Source organism: Ptychodera flava, chromosome 15 (assembly GCF_041260155.1).
Source record: "Ptychodera flava strain L36383 chromosome 15, AS_Pfla_20210202, whole genome shotgun sequence".
NCBI classification, from domain to species: Eukaryota; Metazoa; Hemichordata; class Enteropneusta; family Ptychoderidae; genus Ptychodera; species Ptychodera flava.
The window spans coordinates 11,734,246-11,758,077 of NC_091942.1; the positions used below are offsets into that span (position 1 = coordinate 11,734,246).

The window sequence follows — 23,832 nt, forward strand, 5'->3', positions numbered from 1 at the left end:
TGTACCAGTGTTTGTGTCTCATGCATTACACGGATTGCATTCGACATAGCTGGCATTATGGTACTCTTGGCCCAAGCTTTAATGTCGTGCTTTCCCATCCAGTTTGTCTCCAACTAGCATGACACGCAAATAACCATTATGGCTGACGTTCCGCACTGGACGCAACCATCGCCCCTACTTCACAATATTTTTACATGACGAGGAAAGTCTATTCACGGTTTCCTTGTGTCTGTTTATGTAAATCTGAACTCGCAAACACTGCCCTAAGTGCCTAAAGATGTTTTGACCGGTCTGTCATATCATTTACTCTAATTACACAATTTTGTCTCCAGGAAATGAGATTTTCGGAAACTCTTTAATAGTATGTCATATTCAATTTGTATCGCTATCCTCAAAACTAAAATTAGCACTCATTCAGACGACAAAGAGGGACATGTCCAATCCCTAGGGTGACCCTATTTCATTTTTGTTCACCGGAGGAGAGATAACTGCGTTTCTTGACAGAAAGGTCAGAGGTCATTTGTCACAAGGTAACAATTGCGCCGTAATTCATAATACACATTCCAAAACTTAATGTTTCATCGATCATCGTCTGTCTATTTTGATTTTCACTAACGGTACTTTTCGCTGAAGAAAAACGCACTGGGGCATAGAAACTTTGTCTTTACGAGCTCATTTGGCAATATCGCGTAGCATTGTCACCTGCAGCTTTTCAGTTTCACAAAATCAGGAAAGTTAATCTATTTATCTTAATTGTTTGTGACACGCTTCGATGCTGATGAGGTGGTTTGTATAACGTGGGGTCCAAGTCCCACTTGATTTCCATCTGATTTGCGATCTATTCAGTCAAAGAGGATTGAGAAAGGCCCTTCGTTACGCTAATCAAACAGGTAATGGTATAACGTTTACTTGTAATTAAGCAGCACACTATTAAATTTTCAATGCATGTTGTCTTACGTCCTGTTTTAAAAGATGATCAGCGGCCGGACTCCGAATGTAGAATTTTTTTGTGATCGTAAATTCGCTTCTGATATCATAGCAAGTTTGAAAAGAGTTAGACTGGGAAATAACAGCTAAAATCATTGTTATTCGACGTATAATACAATCTAACTCTACAGGCATTGATTTTTACGATTGCCATAAAATATTTCATATAATAATTCTTTTCCTCTTCATGGCTAATTCGCTTTCTGATTTACATATTCGTTTCTGGGCAAAACCAATGTAAGCGATGTGACACGATTACATGTCTAGCACCTATGTTCACTGATTTCTTCTAGTCTCCATGTGCACCATGTGTCTGGATCCCAGAGTCTGGCGTTTTTATTGCTGGCACGTTCTTTCGTCAGTTATAATACGTTGCTCATCTCTGGAAAAGGTGTTGTCCTCCCATTTTGTCTGAGTGCACTGAACTTCTAGTGTTATGCCTAAACAGGAAATCGAATAACACATTAAAAAATTCATATCTCTTCGATGTCTTATCATAGCTATTAATTTTTTCTATCTGTAATCAGACCCATTGGGTCTGTATGCGAATGTACAAATTAAAAAGAAAGTCAGCATTTTGTAAAATGTTTGAGTGAGACGTTTTGTGGGATGGGCGCTTGACTAGGGCTGGATGGAATAGATGTGACAAACGTATTTTGAACTGTCCTCACCTTGGCATATTCACGGAAAAGCAATCATTTACGGGAAATATTTGGCCATTTGGCTCCTTTTTGCCGGAGCAATTACAGTAAAACGCGAGTGGACTGTGTTTAGCCCCATGTTGATTTCCGCTACCTGACATTTGCCGATCGTTAGCGAGGATGCAAAGCCAAGATGATGACTCGAACTTTAAGATTTCTCCTGTTTTTTTTTCTTCTTCATATTTTGCCTGAACACTTCGCTCAGACAAGGGAGGAAAATCTATATTTCTTGGCGACACTGCCTAGGCGGGCAGGTGCACACGCTAAAACACGTCGTTTTGCTAATAGTTGCGAAAGGTGATGCCACTCAGAGGAAATTTGAGGCATATTTGTTCGGTTGGCGAATGTAATTACTGGGAGATGCGGAAGAATACAGGAGTTTTTCCTCCCACTGATTCGTTGAAGCAACAACAATGCTTCAAGCTTTTCTTCAGTTTAATGCCAAATGTAAAATATTAATCGGGAAGATTCGCTACAATATACCACTCAACCAATTTATTTTCAAGCTACTTAGCGCACTGTAAAAATATTATGATGCAAATTTCAGTCGGTATAGAATTCACTTTTTATAACCTTGGTGTCTACGGATTCCACCAAAACAATCACCATGCTATGTCAAATGTTTGCAGCCAGCTTGGTAATTAAAACCGAGCGTGCACAACATTCTAATGCCTTGCAAAAACACGGTGACTGGTCAAGGCTGTCCCTTAAATTAGCTGCTTGTTACCAACCTGTGAGTGGATGTGCAGACAGCATGTGTTTCCTTTCTTTTCTTCTCTGGAATCGGACATCTGTCCCGTTTCTTCAAAGAAATGACCTCATTATTGAGCTTTCGTGGAAGCATTGCGTTCAAGGATTGTTTGCTCATGGAGAAAGGAGTTACCTTGGTTCAAATAAACCGCACGACAACATGGAAATCTACTCTTAATTTGTCGACGGTTTTATCTAGAATTCCAACAAAACGTGAAAGACACATAGATAATACACATTATTGCTTTCTCCTAGGATTTTGACGTTTAAACTCTAGTTTCATTAAATATTGCACTGTTCAAACTTTACATTTTGACTTCCCGTGCAATTTAGTGAATTAGAAGTCTTTCCTTCCCTTTGATATAAGAATATTTCTATTAATATTAATCTCAGTCAGTTACCGATGACGCACCTTGAAGAGCAGTATTTAAATTGTATATTGCAAGTCGTGTGCGACCGCGTAGGATCTCGGACGAATACTGTATACAACTCTTAACGTTCAAGTTAAGCTCCACTTGCGCAACAAGCGACAGTTTACATTTCAGAACGAAATTTTAACAATTATAGAGACGTTCCCAATTGGACATGTACATGTAAAGTTTACTTACAATACGATGGGACGGTATGAAAAAATATTTTTTTGTTGCTGCTGTTTTTGGTGTTGTCGTGGAGTAGACAGTTTCAAATCTTATTATGTTTTGCGGCAGTGAACGACATTTACTTGAACATAAATCCGATCCGGTCATAACATCGTGTACATGCAACGTGACACTGCGGGGACCAAGTCTGCAGAAAACAGGCGCGTTATGTTTGAGTACTGAAGTGAAGAAATACGAAGCCTGGAGGTCGAACTGAGGCTCTAGTTGGTAACAACTCTTTGATTTCAATTTAAAAACTTCAACCTCGTCATGTTGTTTCCCGTCGGATAACATTCAGATATAATTTAATTTCAAACAATCGTGTGTGATACAAACCAGCTACAAGATGTGATTTTTCCTCATGCTATGTTCCCCATGGTAGCAAACACACATCACGGCATTCCCGAAAGATGCTTTTAAATCTCAATATTGGAAGCAAGGTGTTGTTTTGTGGAATAACGTTCAGTTCAATGGACTTTTGCAGTTCAGTGCGAATCGTCAAAGATCAAGTGTACATTTCATATCAACTGTGCGTTAAGATTCGATTTAACAGAGGGCGTGTTCGGGTCATCGAGGCCCGATTTGTGAAACTGCTTTGTTTAGGATGCGATAGTGACGTCATCAAATTGATCATAGAAGTGCTCGAACACGCACCGAGATTGCAATACCGTCCAACCGTAACTCGTTTTTCTTGTACAAAGGGAAGCAGTGTTACGTTTAGAAAAACTTTAGGTCGAATATAATGCGGTGCGTAAAGTGTGTTCTACTTTAATGAAACATGCAGTGAAACTGAAATTCGCGACACTTATGGAAGAGATCTCTTTACGTAGGAGACACATTGAAGTGCATCGCATTACATTGTGTGTGTATGTGTGTGAGCGTGCGTGTGTGTGTATGAGACATGAAACAGGGAACCTATAAAGAAAATGGACTATTGGAGTCTTGTGTAATGCCTTTGGGCTTCTTTCAACGGCATAATACTAAGCTTGTTGATATTCCAACTTGATGTTGACTTTTCAGGGCAGAGGAAGCCTGCAAAGTGGGCGTCTTAACCACAAGCACATGATTGCCACAGGGCGCCACGTATGCAGATCCCACAGGAAACAATCTCATCCGAGCCGCGCATTAATAATGGTATTTTCCACAGTGAAATTATTGTTAGGGCAAAATATCAAGCCAACCATAATGATTGCATTTTGCTAAAAAAAGAATTCTCAAAAAAAAGTCGGACATCGGTGACATACCAACTTCAAGAATAGCCTTTCAATTTTTGATCACGCAGGATGATTCACGGTACTATAGTTGTGGAAAGACAAAACAAAAACGTTGTAGCTTAACATTATTAATCATTCATGAAAAGAAACACACAAATATTATATATATATATATATATATATATATATATATATATATATATATATATATATATATATATATATATATATATATATATATATATATATATATATATATATATATATATATATATATATATATATATATATGTATGCGCACTTAGGACACACTGTTCATCTTTTAACGATATAATACTTGTACTTGGAATCCTCTTATTTGGACATAAATACTGTATGTATCAATTTCTGCAGAGGCGTCATAAAAGTGTCTATCCGCAATGATTACTTAATGACCGTCGTGACAAGTCGCGTAATCCACTAGCGACAGGTAGTGCAAAATATCGGTAGAAGAAGCATAAAACAATTTCATAAGAAATCAACGAGAGAAAATAGTATGACCCCCTCCCTCCGTAAGCCAGAAAATGGCAAATATTGTCCCCTGTCTGTATGTCGCCGTCGTTCCATTTCATTTCCGGCGCTTCAAACCTTCTTGAATTTCAGTGCTTCCGCAATATATTTTCTCGTGTATGAACAACGTGTTATCAGCACGATAAACGATTACGGCGGGAAGCAGGGGCCGAGTAACCTTCCTATCGACTGCCTTGAAACGTTTCTGACCCAGCCACTCGTTTGTAAGAATTCCGCCATGAGGAAGGAATTGGATCTCAAGTGATTTCCTGCGCACTCGTCACATTACCAATCTCCTGCGCATCGAAGGGTGAACACGACAGGTAGAGTTCTCGTCAGATGTCGCCACAAGAAGGCACTTTGCATACGGTCGGGGAAAGGCCATCGGAAAGAGGGATTCTGTCAAAGATCATTTAATATCTATTTCTTATCGTTGAAATACTTCAATATAAGCAAACCTTCTGAGCACGAGGCCTATTATCACTGTAAACATTTCCGAATCATTTAACGGGGTCGATGATCAGCATTTCAGGAATATTTCGGTAATATTTTCCCTCAAGCGTTTAGAACTCAGATTTGCAACCCACGCACTGGAATTTAAGCGGCATTAAAGAAGTAGTTTGCTCTTAGCAGTGATTTCTGTAAGAAATGTCAAAGCGACAACATTTCAATCAGCCACGAATTCATTCTGATTTTTTCCTCTATTTTCCCGGAAAACACATCGCGCTCATATTGATATATTGCGCAGTGCGGGTCAAGTATTTGACAATACGGCGCTCTGTATACACCTTGATTGAATTCTGAGAGACAAAAGAAGGGAGAAAGAAATAAAAATCAGTGACGTGTAACTATTGAGCTAAAGACAGGTCTGTTTTTTCTACTTATGAAAACAGACTTTGCCATCAAGAACGATTTAAAACAGGTACTGGGCATCAGAACTCGCTACTCGAAGTCGCCACACGCTATGCGTTGATAATTTATAAGTGGCAGTGGTCATGAAATCAAACGCAGCGGTAGCGTTCAAATTCGATCCTTGTATAACTTCACCACAAGGAAGCCAACAAACATAATGCAGGTCGCGTGCGTGTTGAGCCCTTTATCATATCATTAAAGTTAATAATAGTGTATAAAACATAGAGTTGTTAATATGTCAAGTGTCGGATGATCTTCGTTCTGATTGTATGTCTTATTGCTGCTTCAAGCTCCTTGTCTAAGTGACAGTGCAATATTTTACGATCGGTTAATCATACAGAGCATACATTCCATTTGGACTGTCAGACTGCAATGTTTTACGCGGATGATATCATGCGGTGCCTTAACCGACAGTTTCTGAAAGGCTATATATTATACTAGGTTGGCCTACAATCTGTTGATAAATGCGCTCAGAATCTTTGATGATGATACTGATGATGATCACCATCATCTTCAAGACTTTTAGCGAGGTGATAGTAAAAAATGTTGTTGATGATAATGATGTTGATGGTGACCCCTAACCCTAACCGACGTCAACAACAGCAACAGCAATTACGCTTGCACTTCTACTCATAATAATGCAAGACGCTATCTCTCAAACATAATTTTAAGGGGATCTTATGGCTGTCAAACGGCTCAATGAAAAGTTTACGTTGACCTGATTGATGAAGATAAACAACGAAATAGGCTTCGCGTTCAATTAACGTTCTCTTTATGACTCCACCTGCATATGGAATAGATTTTGCCTGAGACCCCCCTCTGGCCATGTTTTGCCAACACTTTCTCAAATTATGTTAGAGATCGCGCAATATATTGTCTGTGAACACAACTGTTAAGGTCTAAGTTTTTTCTCGTTGATAAATATCTGTCGTTGAAGTATTTCAGACCAAATACTGTGTGTTATTTTAAAATATCTTCAATGTCTTTCCAAGTGAAAATTTTGTGAGTGATACCACTATTTCTCTCAGGCTCTAGGCTTTCATACATGTAATATAGTGCCGTTCATTGGGCAGGTCTTATTCTTGAGTAATTACATCGAACTCGCGGTACGGGCAACTTCCGGGCTTAAGAATGTGTTCACCCGTGGTGAGGACATCAGTGAACGCTGATTTTCTATTTTACGAAATCTGAGGCTTAATGTAAAAAATCAGGCCACAGCAGAGTGGACATTTATCAAAATGTTGAGGCTTCCTGTACAAACCATGCCTAAATTAAACAAAATCGTATTTTTCTCAAAAGATCTCGTCAGGTTGATTAACACCGATACATTACGAAAAATGTTGCCAAGGAGGTACCATTTTTCTGACCATATATGTTCGGTATGTTTCGATTTTTCCCTACTTCTGTTCGGAGAGACATCATCATCATCATCATCATCATCATCATCATCATCATCATCATCATTGTCGTCATGGATTAGTGATGCATATTATGGCTTAATGTGCATTGACCGAAACAAAATATGATTCTGACATTAAAGTTTAAATAACATCCTTTGGCCACACATCGTAGAGAGAGAGAGAGAGAGAGAGAGAGAGAAGAGAGAGAGAGAGAGAGAGAGAGAGAGAGAGAGAGAGAGAGAGAGAGAGAGAGAGAGAGAGAGAGAGACAGACAGACAGACAGACAGACAGACAGACAGACAGACAGACAGACAGACAGACAGACAGACAAAGAGTCCAAACTGTTACTGTAGCCAAGCTCATGGTACTTCATGAATATACACTTGTTTTGGGTAAACAATTCTCAATAAAAGATATTGAGGGGAAGGAACAATATTTCTTCTTCCTGTGGGAATAGTGATGTTGCTGTGAAAGATCAACTTTCAAGTGAGCAAACCTTTCGTGTCACTAGCTTGGTCTTGCTTTTAATGTGAGATGGGCAGCCGTACGACAAAAGCGTGAGAAATGAACCACGTACAACCAGGGTGGTATGTCTCAAAACTCACGCCCATTCTAGATGATTCATGTAAAGAAAAACAAGCGATTTGACAGCATAATGGAGCGGCCGAAATGATTGAGAATTTGATATTCAAAAGGCCACGGATCTGGTATTGTTCAACAAACCATCACTGGCAATGTTCAGCGGCACCGAAGGTCATAGCTGATTGGTATATTGTCATTATTTAGAGCAACTTAAGGAGTCTGAAACTAGAGAACTATTCTCTACCTGATTGGTTGTTTGGAAATAATTCAATATATGGAAAATTCGTCTCAGCCAATCATTTGGCTGGAAACCTCCGAAGCTCTGCAAATTAGCATCTGTTCCCAGGACTGTGCGCATTATAAAAGGTTTGCAGTCTGTGCTTTCACATGTATGTGATATTTCTTTTATTGTCTCTGTTTAAAATTTTTTTTTCCGGTAGAATATCAAGTGACAGTTTTTCCTGTCATTGGAAACACGATGCTTTACTGACAAGTACAGAATGCGATAAATCACACGTGTTCCTTCTTACGCAAACGATTTCATAGAAGTAAAACTTTACACATCTAGACGCTATATATACAGCAGTCGAACTGGCTGACATTCGACGTCAAAGGCTTTTGCCGATAGACGTTTGGAGCCAACAAGCCTGCGATTTTTCCAAATCGCATATCCGGTGTTTCAAAGTACTTTTCTTCCAGTGTGCAAACTGACAGACCGCCAATCCAGAAATCTATTTTTATACGAGTCGCCCCAAAAAGATAAGAATACTTCGAGCTTTTAACCGACAACGACCGCCAACGGCTCTTTCATGGCCGCTTGATCTGATCTTGGCCTCAAAGGAGAACATCAAAGTTTACCTTGCTATAAATCAACAGAAAGAATAGACGGAAAGTGAACGGCATTACTATCTGCTCGGACTCCCCCTCAGAGAGAGAGAGAGAGAGAGAGAGAGAGAGAGAGAGAGAGAGGAGAGAGAGAGAGAGAGAGAGAGAGAGAGAGAGAGAGAGAGAGAGAGATGTTCTAGTAATGGGCGTTCTAACATACTTTGGTGAAATTGCGAAAATTATGTTTCCGGTATTTGTAAAGCAGCATGATTGAAAGTTCACACAATATTGTTGAAGTTTTTTCACTCTAAAGTTCGCAGAGATTCGGTGCTATTGCCACTAAGATAGGAGCTTGGCTGATAATTTGACCAATTAGTTGGCATTTCTGATTGACATGGACAGGAGACAACTCATTTTGGCGTCTGACGTTTTATTTGTATAACTTACAGAGGATCACGCGCTTCCAAGGGAGATAAAGGCCAAAACCCCAATGAGTCGGGCTCGACAGATCTACATCCCATAAGTAGCACCTCGTAGCGGTATACTTGTATGCAGCCTCCGCATCGTCCGCAGGCCACTAGTACATGGCACAATCATAATTGCAGCTGTGCCTAGCCTTGAAGTTTGTATTATGCTGTGTACTCATGAGCAGAAAACTGTATAGGTCTGGAGTGAAATCAATCACATTTATATTCAATTATACAGTACTGTGTCAACTTTTTTTGAAACTGATGACGGCCTATTTTTGCTGATAGTGGATTTTCACGATTGCTGCTTGTCATTCACATCACGTTAACGATAATGCTCCGTCAAAAGAACACCAACTTTCTGTCGGAGAAAGAACGAAAAGTCACGTCTATAATTTCTGGCTTGACAACACCTAATGGAAGGAATAGCACCACTCTGGCCCATTTTCAATTTTTCATTATCCTTCCAAATCACTGGAGCGACCGCACAGGCTACCCCTTCTCCCGACAACCGTGTATTTTTGGGGGACATTAAATCCATCTATGTTTGTATTGTTGTAATCTCAACAACTTGGGTATTTTCACTGATGCGATGACAAACTTCAGATTCTCACTGTGTGTCTGTGACGACGTATCGGCTATTGCCTCCTGAATGGAACCACGCTTGACGTCAAGCTCATCACCAACACGCTGCAAATACGTCGTCCGATTATCCCTGGCGCGGTCGACTTTGAACCACTTTCTGTATGAAATAACATTTCATAGAACTCGATGACCGAAATATATTACGATGCTTTGAAAATATCGAATACTATGAAGACGATTCTAGTATGTTCAGATATGCAAAAAAATCAACATAAACTTGTGTGAGATGTGAACTTTGACATAGCGGTACTACATGGCTTACTTGCAAACCATGTAGTGATTCATATTCTATTGTGCTTGATCATATTAAAATTAACTTTTGTTGTTAACATCTGCAAATAGCCCTGAAAGACTTGCCGGTATCTGCAACAAATGTCTCATTTTAATCTCAACATAAGATTATGAAATTATATCAACAAGGTAGTGTGCGTAAGCATCAGTTATGACGGTTGATAGTTTGCCACAACGGGGCAGGACAGTGGCAATTAATCATCCCAGTACTTTCAAAGTTGGCATATGGACAGTATAATATCGTCATCGTATCGTACCGTACGCGTCAACAATGTTAGACACTTCCATTGGTTGATGAGGGTCACGTGACCGACGATTAAAACTCGATATATATTGGACGTTTTCAGTCCCGTAAGCATGTGTAATAAGAAAACAGATTTTCACGAATATTTTGCAAAACACGACCCTCAGCATGAAAGTCTAATCTCTAATCTCCCCCGCTCAAGGTTTGTACTTGTGTTGATCGGTTTAAACTCATGTTTTATTCAAGTACCGAAGTTGCCAAATTCCAACCACATCAAATGAGCAGCAAACGACACAAACACTCACATCAGTGAGCGACCTGCTACTCTTAATGAAGCTAACAGAGGACTTTGCATACAAAACGATAACTTCATTATGGAACCAACCAACCATTATTGTTTAATTTTAAAAATTTCGAGTGACTGTGTAGGAGACGTGGTCCCACCTGACAATGTCTAGGCGTCCCATTGCATATACTTTCACGTACAATAGTGAGCCTTGATATAGCTAAGTACGATGAATACGTCCATCTTTCATCTGTTTATTTCACATTCAAGGGCGAGGGGAAGCTTAATCAACGTGTTCACTTACACTTCACCAGTGTATTTCTGGTGTAGTTTTTCTCTCGCATACATATATACTTCTGAGAAAAACATGTATATATATATATATATATATATATATATATATATATATATATATATTATATATATATATATATATTTATCATATATTATATATATATATAATATATATGTATATATATATTCTGCGAAATACATGCATTTTTAATTATTTTTAAAGATAATCATCAATATGTCTTCTATAAAATAAGTCAGTATGACTTATCTAAATCTAGGCAGAATAGTGCATCATAACGGGAGGGATTACCAATATATATATATATATATATATATATATATATATATATATATATATATATATATATATATATATATATATATATATATATCGCTTATTATATATCGCTTATATATATATATATATATATAATATATATATATATATATATATATATATATATATATATATATATATATATATATATCGCTTATTATAGCGTAACCCATGACATGAACTATGCTGATGCATTGATTTGCCGCCTTGCATTATGGCTTTAGGGGGTTGTCCATTGTTTTGACATGAAAGAGCAGAATTGCCAAACCTTGAGAAAAAAAGATAACCTAACATCGAAACTGTGAAAATGGTTCGATTGTTTGATATGGCACGCGCTTGCTTTATTCTCACAGCAAATTTGCCTATCGCTTGACAAAAGACCGAATCTCGCAATCAAATGCAGCGTGCAGTAATCACCACGTGACCCCCAAGCAAATTAAAGGTACAAGACAAATGAGTTGTTCGTCGAGATAGCCCTGGATTCCATATCGCAACCACCGGGTCGTGGAATTCAATCATAATTATCTTCAAATTCTGTGTTGTCACGAAAATCTGTACTGATAATTCTTCAGATCAATTATACTATTTTGGTCTGCTATTATCAGCTTATTTGCTTGAACTAACTTTAATTTCTATTGACCAGGCTTTCTTTGACAGCGCTTTGACATTGTCGAGAATGTTTTTTTTCCTCAAAGACAGATTAGATTTTCGTCTTTCAGGCTGCAAGCATGTCTATAATCATGTATTGACTCGATCAGTTTCTCTTGGGATCCCATTACATGACAAAGAACTCGTTATTATGGAAACTGGTAAATCCCAGGTCGCAAAGAAAAAAACGCTCTTATAATGCTTGAACGACATGTGTAAATTCCTTACGGCCAATTTTTGATTGATTATCAGAAATCGCAACAAAAAAGAACAAGGTAGAGAAAACGATGACAAAAATCAAAGGACCGCCACCCCTGCTACGTATAATGGTATGCTCCGCCTATTTTAAATTTCCAATAGAAACCTTCCATCGTTTAATCATGCAGATCTTAACTTCTCATTTTTTGCTCTCTTTTTTGCGTTTGTCTCAATTCGGCAGGTGAGTTTCGTTCTGTGACGACAACAACAGGAGGACCTATGTGTTTCTGGCGTGCCGCTGCTCTGCAGCCCACCTTACCAGTCTTCCGTACGCCGTAAAAGAATGGAGCGTAGTACCGATGGAATCGGGCACGGGAATCGGATGCTACTTTTCCTCGTCATCGCCGGACAACTCGTCACCTCCGCGCTCGGCGTGTCGACGCAGACGCCCAACGTCACCGGTGCGGACAGGGCGAACGCCACCTGGAAGGACACCATACGGCTCGGTGCACTTATTACGAACTCTAAACACCAGGAGGTGATCCTAAAGACCATCAGTCGGTGGGCCACCAACTCTTCCAATCGGTCGGTCGCCGTCAATGTGGAACTCGTCACCGTGTATGTGAACGCCAGTGAACACATTGAAATCGTAAGCCATGTGTGCGACAGCCTGCTCCCGCAAGGAGTCACGACGATAATTTCGGCGATAGACGGCGAGCATTACACAGACACGTACGTCGCTAATCGTTTAGTGTCGCTAGTTTCGCGCTACCTCACGGCGCCGGTGATATCGGCCAACATGCGCATTCTCAGCGGACATGTATACAGGGTAAGTAAAGAAGAAAAAAAATATACGATTGTCCTCTCGATTGCTGCTCGTTCCCGACGATGTGGGCAGCATCACCATCTCTCTTTGCAATGATTTATTAGTCATCTAATGCAACCACCGGCGATGATCACAAACAGTTATGACGTATGATCAATGTTTTGAATGTACCCATTCGTGATGTAAATGGATTTTCTACGCAGTTGAACCCCCAGTCGCTAATTATGAATCGTGCGATCAGCCCTGGCCGCTTTTATACCTAGTTGTCGAACAGACTGGTAGGCCAACCACACCATTCCACAATCGAATTACATTTTGCTCTATGTACCGGCGATGCCGCAGCATATTATTAGTCCTTTCAGTTGAATATTGCGTGTAGTGAGCGAGACTAGGTATTTAGCCTTAAAAACTTAACAAATCTAAAGATAGCCCTCTTAATTCAAAACTGTCGGCGCAAAATGCGACGATTAACGGGGACAACTTCACTTTTTTGTCCATTTGTGATATATTAATGATGGGTTAAGCGCGGTTATTCAGGCAACAGCCATCGATCCCGCATGTAACAAGACCTTTTCAATTTACCCAGAGAAAAGGATTCTCTCGCCCACTATGCAGAGGGACATACAGGCTTCAGTCGTGGCACAAGGACACAAGCACGTAATTGGCTCGGTGTACAGGGAGGGAAACACGATAATTCGCAATGGCCCATCTCCCAAGGATCGATGAGCCATTCTGACATGCTAAAGACAGTGTTAAATTACGTTTTTGCAAAGAGTCGATAAATCCCAAGTCCTGTGCGCTTCCGAGGTCGTTAATAAGCGAAGTAAAGGGCCATAAATTTCCAAAGGGTAGCCGAGCTAATCAGAGAGGACTTGGGAAGATGCCTTAATCAGGCGATCCTAGAATCACCGGCGATCGCGGTGCCTTTTTGCCAGCTAATGAGAGCAGTTCCTGAATCTTTCCAAGTAGAAAGCCCCCTTTATTATCATTATTATGAGAATTTGTAACATTACACCTTTTTGAGCGATGGTCAAACGGTCTATTTAATTACCTAATGTGTGCAACGCTTCCGCGAAATATGTCTTGCAAATGATACTCACGAAAGCAAAATGTACAATTTTCATACAGAAGATCTCATACCGAAGGACTTTTACACTAACGTTCTTTCATGAACTGTATAGTTTTGGAAATATACTGTCGGTAGGATAAGGCACTGGAGTAAGAAACTAGGATCTCAGAGGGACAATTAGCATACATAGAGAAAAAGGACAATGAGAACAATATGACATCCTTTGAGAAGGACGTACGTACATACGTAAAGATACATCCATCCATACATCATATATATATATCTATCTATATATATATATATATTATATATATATATATATATATATATATATATATATATATATATATATACATTCATGCAAGCTTGCTATAAACATTGGCAATTATTATATTATTTGCATCCTTGTTATAATCATATATATATCAATCAGATATATGTATATATATATATATATATATATATATATATATATATATATATATATATATATATATATATATATATATATATATATATTCCCAAAAGCAGCCTAATGTACCTAAAGCTGATATGTAACTGATCTGTACCGAAAAAATGACTGAGTGACAGAGAAAGCCACTGGAAAATTGGCCCATAAAATAGAACTCTACTTAAGTTGGTGAAGATCTGCGATAGAGAAGTATAAGATTCTTCACAATACGAGGAGTGTTAAATGACATCGACCTGGCTGCAGGTGCAAATTGAGGCTGTAATTCATGTAAGCACAATGTTGCCACTATTTTTCATCTAGTCTATGCGTGTGACACGTTTGCGTAATTGTTATTCCTGTCTTTCTCTGCTGCTCCGATAACATCATGGCGTCCCCGTTGCCCACGCTTTCACTCTTAAACATTATGACTTCGGTTCTCCGATGGAGCATTGGTAGGACCATTACAAGCATTATGAAACACCCGGTTTGTGCCGAAGGACGCGGTTATATTATGTGCGCAGAATATAACTTCTTTGTTGATCGAACGTTCCAAACGTTTCTAGTCAAATGATGGTCATAGATCGTGACCATTGCAGCGACAAAACACACACAGGCACAAACACACATACTGGGCAAAATGCTTGATATAAATTCAGTATATTTACGTATGTTGACATATATGGAACACAAAATTAACGGTTTACGTAATGTATATCTTTGTAAATGGAACATTCCAACACGTTGATATACGTAGTGTATATCTATGCAGATCAAGGGTATACGTAATGCAGATCTTTACACACCAAATGTACACTTTACTTGTGCATTTTATTATTATACGTACGCATATACCTAACATATTTGACAAATGTAGGTATACAGAATCAGTATATGTGTATAAATTGTTGTATATCAAGCATTTTGCCTAGTGACACACACACGCATGCACACACACATACACACAAAGATAAAAAAAAGGGTTACCCATTTTTGAAAATACGCTTTATCAAGTGGGTAGGTTTTCTGTTTCTGTCTTTTTAGTTTAATTACTTTGGGTTTTTTTAAGAAACGTGTTAACATGGGGATCGCATTTTCAAAAACGTGTGTTTAAAATGTGCTCTATTCTGTGTCCGCTTAATACGTCGCGTTTTGTTATCTTTGAATGCCGAATCACAGCTGCGCTGGCATTGTGAAACAACATAAATATTATGATGTTTTGGAATCCCATTGTTAATTTACGGTCAGTGATTCATCCATCACGCATCATCACGTCCAGTTGTTATCTTCAAAGCACATGGGATGTTGTTGACCTAATCAATCACGTGCACTGCAAAGAATACCATGCAAAATGCATTGCAATGCGATGTTCATTTCGATTTGTGTCAACAGTAATTAGCCGATGGATCTCCTTCATATATAGCAAAGCCATAGTTCTTATAGAAAAGTATAATTCATACCATTGCCAACTCAGACGTCAAGTGATATTTCACACTGAAGAAAAAAACATAGTTACAGTTACGATACCGTTTGTACAGGAGATATTTGGTCATAACGTCGCTCATTTACAATTCCATCGATACTTTTAGTTGCCATGGTAACATTTTCTGCCTCCGTTATTTCTTCCGGTAAAATATTGAAATCAAAGCACAAGCTGTACTCTTTGTCTCTCTCTCTCTTGCAAACGTATCTTTCGACCGTGTATCACAAACAGTGTTGACATTGTATTTTTATATGTAAATAGACTACCAGCGATTAATACAATGATAATCGAATGAGCACTCCAACGTCTATTTTAAAGCGATTGCCATGCCCAGTACCTGACAAATGAATTCAATGAAGTGGACGTACCTGAGCAAACAACAAGCCATGTTTGCTCTATTAATTTAAATGCGCCTCGTGACAGATATTCGGACTCTCAAATTGTTAACATTCTTCTCTAATATACCAGTTGTGGGGCTCATTTTACAGCTCTTCGAGTAAGAAAACTTTTTTACAGACTGTCCTAGTTTTTCGATTTTTAAAAATAAAATTTTCCTCCTACAGTTATCAGAGGGATGGCGGCCATTCTGAATTTTTAATATCGATAAATTTTATGTAATCTATTTCTCTAGCACCAAACTTTTTTTTGATCCTAAATTTTATTCTTGATTCGGTAATAGAATGGTTGAAGATTTCATTGAGGAAAAGTTTAAGCAATAGTTTAAGTCTTTCTCTTTCGAGGTGCATGCTACCTATATAAGCAGAAGCCTTTTAAGGACTACTGAATTGAAACGTAGCTCGGGTCATTCAGATATGTTACATTTGGAGTGGCTTGAACGAGTGTTGGTCGTTCGTCGTTACTTAGTAATCAAGGAAGGTCAATGTGCCAATTATCTCATTACTGTCTATTCATTGTGTTTAAAATGTAAACACACCCCTGTAACACTGTGACTGCATGTTATTGTTGTCGTACTATATGAACGGGCTCTCGTTTAAATCTGTCCACAATTTCAGTACGTAATATCTCTGTACTTGGACAGGTCGATACGGTTTACTCTCCAACAGCTCAACGAAAAAAAAAGATAGTCATTTTTGTGTTCCTGAAGGGTCATTTGGAAAGAAATGGGCAGACACATAAGGGCAGAGAAAAAAACCCCAAAGAGATATACTTGAAAATCATGTTGGCTGCGAAGTGCAAACGCATAATGGGTGCGCAACATGTAACTCACGCTAGCTAATGACATGTCGTTTCGTGTACGATCTCCATAATCGGTGATCAAAATTGTTGAATGAGGGCCGACCGCATTGTGGAAACCTTTTCCGTCAGTACGGTTACACATTTTCAACGCTCAATCATATGGAGGTCCTCAGCTACTGCTAGCTTAAGATAAAAGTCTACATAAATTAAAGAAAACTATTATTGGTTTGAATTGTCGATGATGCCAGTCATTAATTTAGACGTAGTATATTTCAATTTGCCGTCAGTCAACGACTGTCTTCTCGATAGGCTCAGACAAATTGTCTGTTACATAAGTAACCTAAATAACACGGTAGGTGGACTGCAAGTCAAGAATCATTCAATGCGATAGAAAGTGAGTGAGGACAACAGCTTTCATCGAATTGATGACAAGGGTCAGTTAGTTGTTCTATCGCTTCATGTTTTATTCTATCACCGTCGAAATATCGTGGCTTTGGCGATGTCAATTGAAACCTCGTTTCCTCGTTCGAGATGTTACCTTTCACCTAAAGATGCCGCGTCACATGTATTCGACGATGGCGAGTTGATGTGCGTTCAAAGAGGCGGTCGCAATAACTCTCCTGGGGATAATTCTCTCAGTTACCGCCACCCTTTGATTCGTTTGTACCACGCCGCTTCCAAAAAGAAGTTTTTACAACCAACAGTCGTCACTTTGGTCATTCTGTCATTTCGTGCTTAATCCTCAGTTGATTTATCATGTTCGACATATCATCAGCGTAGTGAATTTCGGCAGACGCGCTGTTCAATGACCTCCCCGCGTGAAAAATTGCAGTATGTAGAGGAGCCCTTGCTAGCTCGCTTTTTAATAAGGGGACCCTTGCGACATCTGGCTTATCGCCGATGTTTAAAACCAGATAAGCGACCATTTACGTGATCCATTTTTCCCGAGCAATAACCGTCCAATGACGTGGTTTCGCTCATTTGTTGGGCGATATCGAGTATTATATTGCTTAATGTGAGAGTAGCCCGATTCACAGTGTCTACTGTCACGGGCAAATGCTGCTCGCGTCGAACATTTTAGGGAAAATATAGAAAAACACATGGATAAGTAGATGTCATATTTTGCGTGTTTTTGAGTCAATGCAGTTTTATTGTGGTGGTCTGACTTGTAGGTTGTCACCACTCTTGCGGACAAAGACCCCAGCAAATACTGACAACATCAGATGACCGTGACTTACTTATGATGTATAAAATAACATCACCCATCACTCACTCAACTTATTTGACAGGCATTCATCATGCAAAACTTCACCCTAACTTGTGCACAGAGAAAAAATTATTATTTCATAATTATGCTGATGTATGTATGTATGTATGTATGTATGTATGTATGTATGTATGTATGTATGTATGTATGTATGTATTCTATGTTCGTCTGTAGTAACAATGTGATTTGATCTTAAATTAACGATTTTCACAATCGCATAGCGTTCTAACTTCAAATGCTTCCTGTTTTGGAGTACGCAACACAAAAATCAGATACAAGTACGCAACTCTCGATGCTCTGGCTGTCGACGTCAGCACTCCGCTTTCACTAGGCCGTAAACAGTAGTAATACAATATCGCGTCATGTTCACACCTACGCCGTCGTCAATCTCTCACGACTATCGAGCAAAACTCCGAAGTTAATCATGGGATTTATTTTATTTAGCTGTAAAAAAACCCTATCGATTACCAAATCAAAACATAATTATCTCCTTAGAGACGAGTCTTGAAATTTCTCTGTCACGTTTTCCTCCGTGCCTGTATACCTACGCATAATCCCTTCCGTTGGAGAGTCCCACAGAATCAGACCTAGTCCTCATGGGAGGAACTTATTGAGCACGCTGATGTGCCAATGCTTCCGTCACGCTGTGTATGTCTGTGTCTGTGTTTTACATCATGGTGCCGGAATTATGTTGCATTTCATTGAAAATTATACATGACTGTTTGTCGTATAATGTATCACATAATACACTTCAGCTCTGAATAAATGTTGCTCTCTATCTAGACCATAGACATCATCGTCTGTATCTAGATACAGAGACCAAAATGCAATACAGATGAATTAAACACAGAGCATTCTGGGTACCGAGCCTGTATAAGGTTGTTGTTGTTTTTTATTTCTACTCTTTTCTCCTGCCGTTATTACCTTTATCACCTTTGCACTCTTAAGGAACTATACTACTTTTCTCATGCATGTGATCACAACAAAGATGTCAGTCAATGGTCTTGACCAGTCTACATTTTTATCAATCGATTATATAAACAAGCACATAGCGTCTTAGTGCTGGTAGATTTAAGTGGTTGTTCATTGTCTAATCTCTAAATTTGCATTGTGACCTTCCATTTAGTTATTCCTCATAAATGAACGATTTACAGCTTTTTTGATGAAAATATATGCAAAAGATACAGACATTTTAATTATGACACGCGTAGAGTGGTAATGCAGACCACGACGGGTAACGGGTGTTGCTTTTTCACCAACTTGCACCGTACGGAACTTTGAACGCCTAAGAACAATTTAGTTTTACAAGTCTTTTTTATAAGGAGAGAAATATTGGCAGAGATAGACAGGCAGACAGACAGGCAGACATACGGGCAGGCAGAAAGCCATCGTGAAGAAAAAGAGCGAAAAATAGACGTCGATTTTTAATGAGTGACTAATATACGTGATTTGGATCCTCGGTGGGAACGCCATTCAATTAGTTATCATTTTACAATATCCCTTTTCAACATTCCCTTCCTTGCGTTAATTAAGCTAATAACTTCAAAGTCTTTTTTGCATTGTAAATCGATGGTTGATATCGAGGGCACAGGGGTAGGCGGTCTTAAAGGCAGATTGAGCTTTAATTAGTAGCTATCACAACCCAAACGGAAAGGTTGTCGGGTGGCACGTAAAGAGACTGCAAACCGTCGCTACCAGCTTTCTGGGTGCATTAAATATCGATTCACTCGGCAAAGTACATCATGTTTATTGATTTCGTGGTGAATTGCAGGTATAGAATTCAAGTCTCTCTCGGTAATCACCAGAAATGTTTCTTGAATTTTCTTTGTGAGTGAAAATCCACCAGCCCTCACTGTAGGAGGAAAAGGTCACATGTAAACTAGATAATATGGACTGGATGTGTTTCATGAAAGAAACTGTATTCAAAATGCACCATATGTTTGGGTGCCTTTGTAACGTTTCAATATACAAGAACTCTTTGATGTAAGAAAGCCCGCGTTGTCAACCTTTGAATACGCCTATTTATTATCCAAGGCCTGCTCTCACAAAAATGTTATTATGTAAAATTGTACCGTATTGTCCATAATGCGTTCAATCGACATGATATCTTGCCTGGCTAACTGCTTTCTCTCGGCTATACAACCATTGAGAATGCCGGTGACCGACTTTTGGTCGAAATTTGCATGACATGGCAAAGCGTTGCAAAATAGTTGTCGCCTTTTCATGAATTTCGCATTAGTATATCCGTGCCTTTGTCGATTGAGTGCCTGGTTGCTATGGTGGACGGCAGGCTGTTCGTTGAATCAGTTTTTGAAAATTCACATCGTGTGGAGGCTTCTGTACAAAACGTATGATGAAATCTGTTTTAAAATCAGGCACTCAAGCCAGAATATATACGTAACAGACGATCCCTCATGTTATATGATGTGCAATATTCATAATTTTTTATAACGGATATGTTGACAAATAACGTTTGTCCTATCGTAAAACCAAGACACACCGTTACATGGAGATTCTCATGATTAAGCCGTGATTCATTTGTTCATATACTATGGCTGAGTTGTCATAATCCCGACAAGAATGAGCATAAACATGGACCGAGCAGCTGCTCTGATCAAAATGGCATGAAATACGCATTAATATGCGCCGCATCTAACATGCACACGACGTTTATTATGCATGGCTGTATCCTACCTGCAAAATTGAGAATTTGCCTGTGGGTGACAATCTGTCTGTCGGCGGCGACTCTATATTTCAGTTTCTCCGCTTGTTGTGGAAACATTTTGATGTCGCTCGCTCGCCATTTATCAATACAGTTGGTAAATTTATAGTTAGAGGATGGGGAATACTAAAATTCATCGTCCCTATTGAAACCCATGCGCATCAGTCACAGATTAGTTAAAGCATGCGCAGTACTCACTCTGAAACTTACAGCTGCATGTCATAAAATAAAAAAGGGATTATTTTCCCACGGACTATTTTCCCAATTGACGTTCTCTTTCAAGGAAAAGATACCTTCAAACTGCAAATATACAGCCCAGTTTCATTCTATATGACCTACGGGATGACAAACTTATATTGCGAGGTCGCACAGTCATCACACAAAGCTGGCGATTGATAATTTCCATCTCAATATAAAGTAGTCCTTCTGAAATTTTTAACAATATGTGTTGCTGGAGGGTTGTTTACCAGTCACCTTGAGTTTTGGGATTATTTGTTACTTGCGCCACTGAAATGAGAACGATCGAACTTCATTCGAGGCAACGACATTTTGACTCCAAATCTATTTTCACACCACTTTGGTTGAAGCTGTTTATCATGTATCCTGCCAAACATTCTAAGTCATTGGCCTTATTCATATCTCCACTCCACCCTGTCTTGCAGATGATACGCATGCGCACAAGCACTCGTAAATATCTCTGGTGTGGGTTCCACCCAAATATAAAGCGTACCGCCAGTACAGCTAGGGCGTATGTTTGATGAGTTGATCATTTATCATATTTTAAATGTGCGGGGATCATCCCGATTAGTGGTGTCAGCTTGCTAGAGTGTTAGACATGCTGTAATCCGTGTTACTGGATATTGTATCCCCTCATGGTATCGTTATTTTATTGACGTTAAAAAGAGAGCTTAAATATAACGATGATGATTGTCAGAAAACCAGTTTGATTAAAATCAGACGCAGAGATGGCAACAGTTACACCTTTGCTTATTCTTTGCGGTTCTCTTTAGCTGATAGTTGCCTGACGACAACCGAACCACTGCCATAGTAGATCGCGTTCAAATCTCGCGCATTGCCGTTTGTTCCAAGCAAGAGTATGACGTGAGATAACTTCACAATCACCCTTGGTTCGTTTTGATTACACACATGCAGAGTGAACGCTGAACTTGAGTAATATGACGTTGTTAATATTTGTTGATTTTGACGGACACCTTGCAGTTGACTCTAATCAATGTATATATTACTAGAATGGCCGTTCTTATCAGTAACTTCGTGGTGATAGAGGTTGTAAAGCTCTTTCTGATTGGTCGGCTGCTCCGGTTCTGAATGCGATCTTCTATGGTAGTGGGTCAGATTTAGGCAACTTGCATCTAACGAGGACAGCAAAGAACAAGTGAAGGTGGGAACGCCGCCATCTCTACATCTGATTTTCATCAGATTGTCAGAAAGCCTTCTTTAGCGTAACTATGCATATGGTGCGTTCGTGGCTGTATTCTTCGGAATAGATAGATAGATAGATAGATAGATAGATAGATAGATAGATAGATAGATAGATAGATAGATAGATAGATATAGATAGATAGATAGATAGATAGATAGATAGAGAGATAGATAGATAGATAGATAGATAGATAGATAGATAGATAGATAGATAGATAGATAGATAGATAGATAGATAGATAGATAGATAGATAGATAGATAGGTAGATAGATAGATAGATAGAAAGATAGATGGGTTGGTACATACATAGGTACATATAGGTACATAGATTCATAAATAGGTGCATAGATACATAGACACAGGCAGAGAGACAGACGCAGACAGACAGAAATACAGACAGACAGACGGACAGAAATAGAAAGACAGAAAGAGACAGGGTATTGCAAAAAGCACGTTTTACTGAGCACAACAAATGGGGAAAACATTGACAAGGCCGGATGTATCGAGCGCGTGACCCATGAATAGACTGTTATATATGTGTTGCCAGTTGTCATATATGACGTGGGTCGGAGCAAAATGGAAAGTCGCAAGTCAATGTCACTTCGATTGCAGTATAAATGCAGGTCAACGCGCCACTGTCGTAAATGTATGAGGCAGTGATATTACATCTTACTTACAGTTGACCGAAGTCTCTGTGCTGTGCTCGGTCAATTTGTTAGTATTCGATATTATGTAAAAGATCAGTCACACCATTTAAAAGGATGGTGAACAGAACCTTGCTCCCAGGCAGATAAATAGTCAATTGACATAATTTTTTGGTATTTACCGGTCTGTACCACAATATGCTAATGAGATGAAGACTCCTCTCGCATAGTACTCTTAACCTCAGTGTGTCGTAAAGCAAGAGGAGGGAGTTTATTTAACACTCATATCATGATTGACATTATTCATGTACGGATAATTTAAGATATTTCATATTGGCGGAAGCTCACAAAAAGACGCAACGTCTACTTCGTTGTATGTAGATTGCTTTAAATATTAAAACTATCAACCATCATTGCAGCGCGCGTGACAGGCAGACAACATTTCACCTTATTAATATGTTCACTTTTGTTCTCCAATATTTACACCCTTGTTGACCCCACATTGAAAGTGTCTAATGAAACCTGTATGAAGAGAGGCGGGGGCGATATGGTCCTCTCATAGATAGGAAGATGACGAACGCTTGTTACGGAAATTGAAACCCCATCTTCTTGCCCCTGGGCCAAACATCTGAGTTAATCAACCCTTAACTGAAGAAAATTATCACCAGAAAAAAATCGGACACTCCGAAGGAGCATCATTCGTGTTGTGGGTCACGTGACTTAAGCTGCGATGAAAAGTCGCGGGCGGGTCACGTGACTCCAATGTA

The 23,832-nt window shown here is 39.1% G+C and overlaps 1 protein-coding gene across 4 annotated transcripts in view; it reads left to right on the forward strand.

The window, feature by feature from the left end:
- The window catches only part of LOC139151160 (glutamate receptor ionotropic, NMDA 2A-like), a 182,297-nt gene that overhangs the window by 100,812 nt on the left and 57,653 nt on the right, over positions 1 to 23,832 (forward strand). For all 4 annotated transcript variants that reach the window (XM_070723751.1, XM_070723753.1, XM_070723752.1 and 1 more), the window contains exon 2: positions 12,210 to 12,797. In XM_070723751.1, the coding sequence (XP_070579852.1) occupies positions 12,312 to 12,797 (486 nt within the window). In that variant the 5' untranslated portion in view covers positions 12,210 to 12,311. The remainder of the gene's footprint in view (positions 1 to 12,209; positions 12,798 to 23,832) is intronic.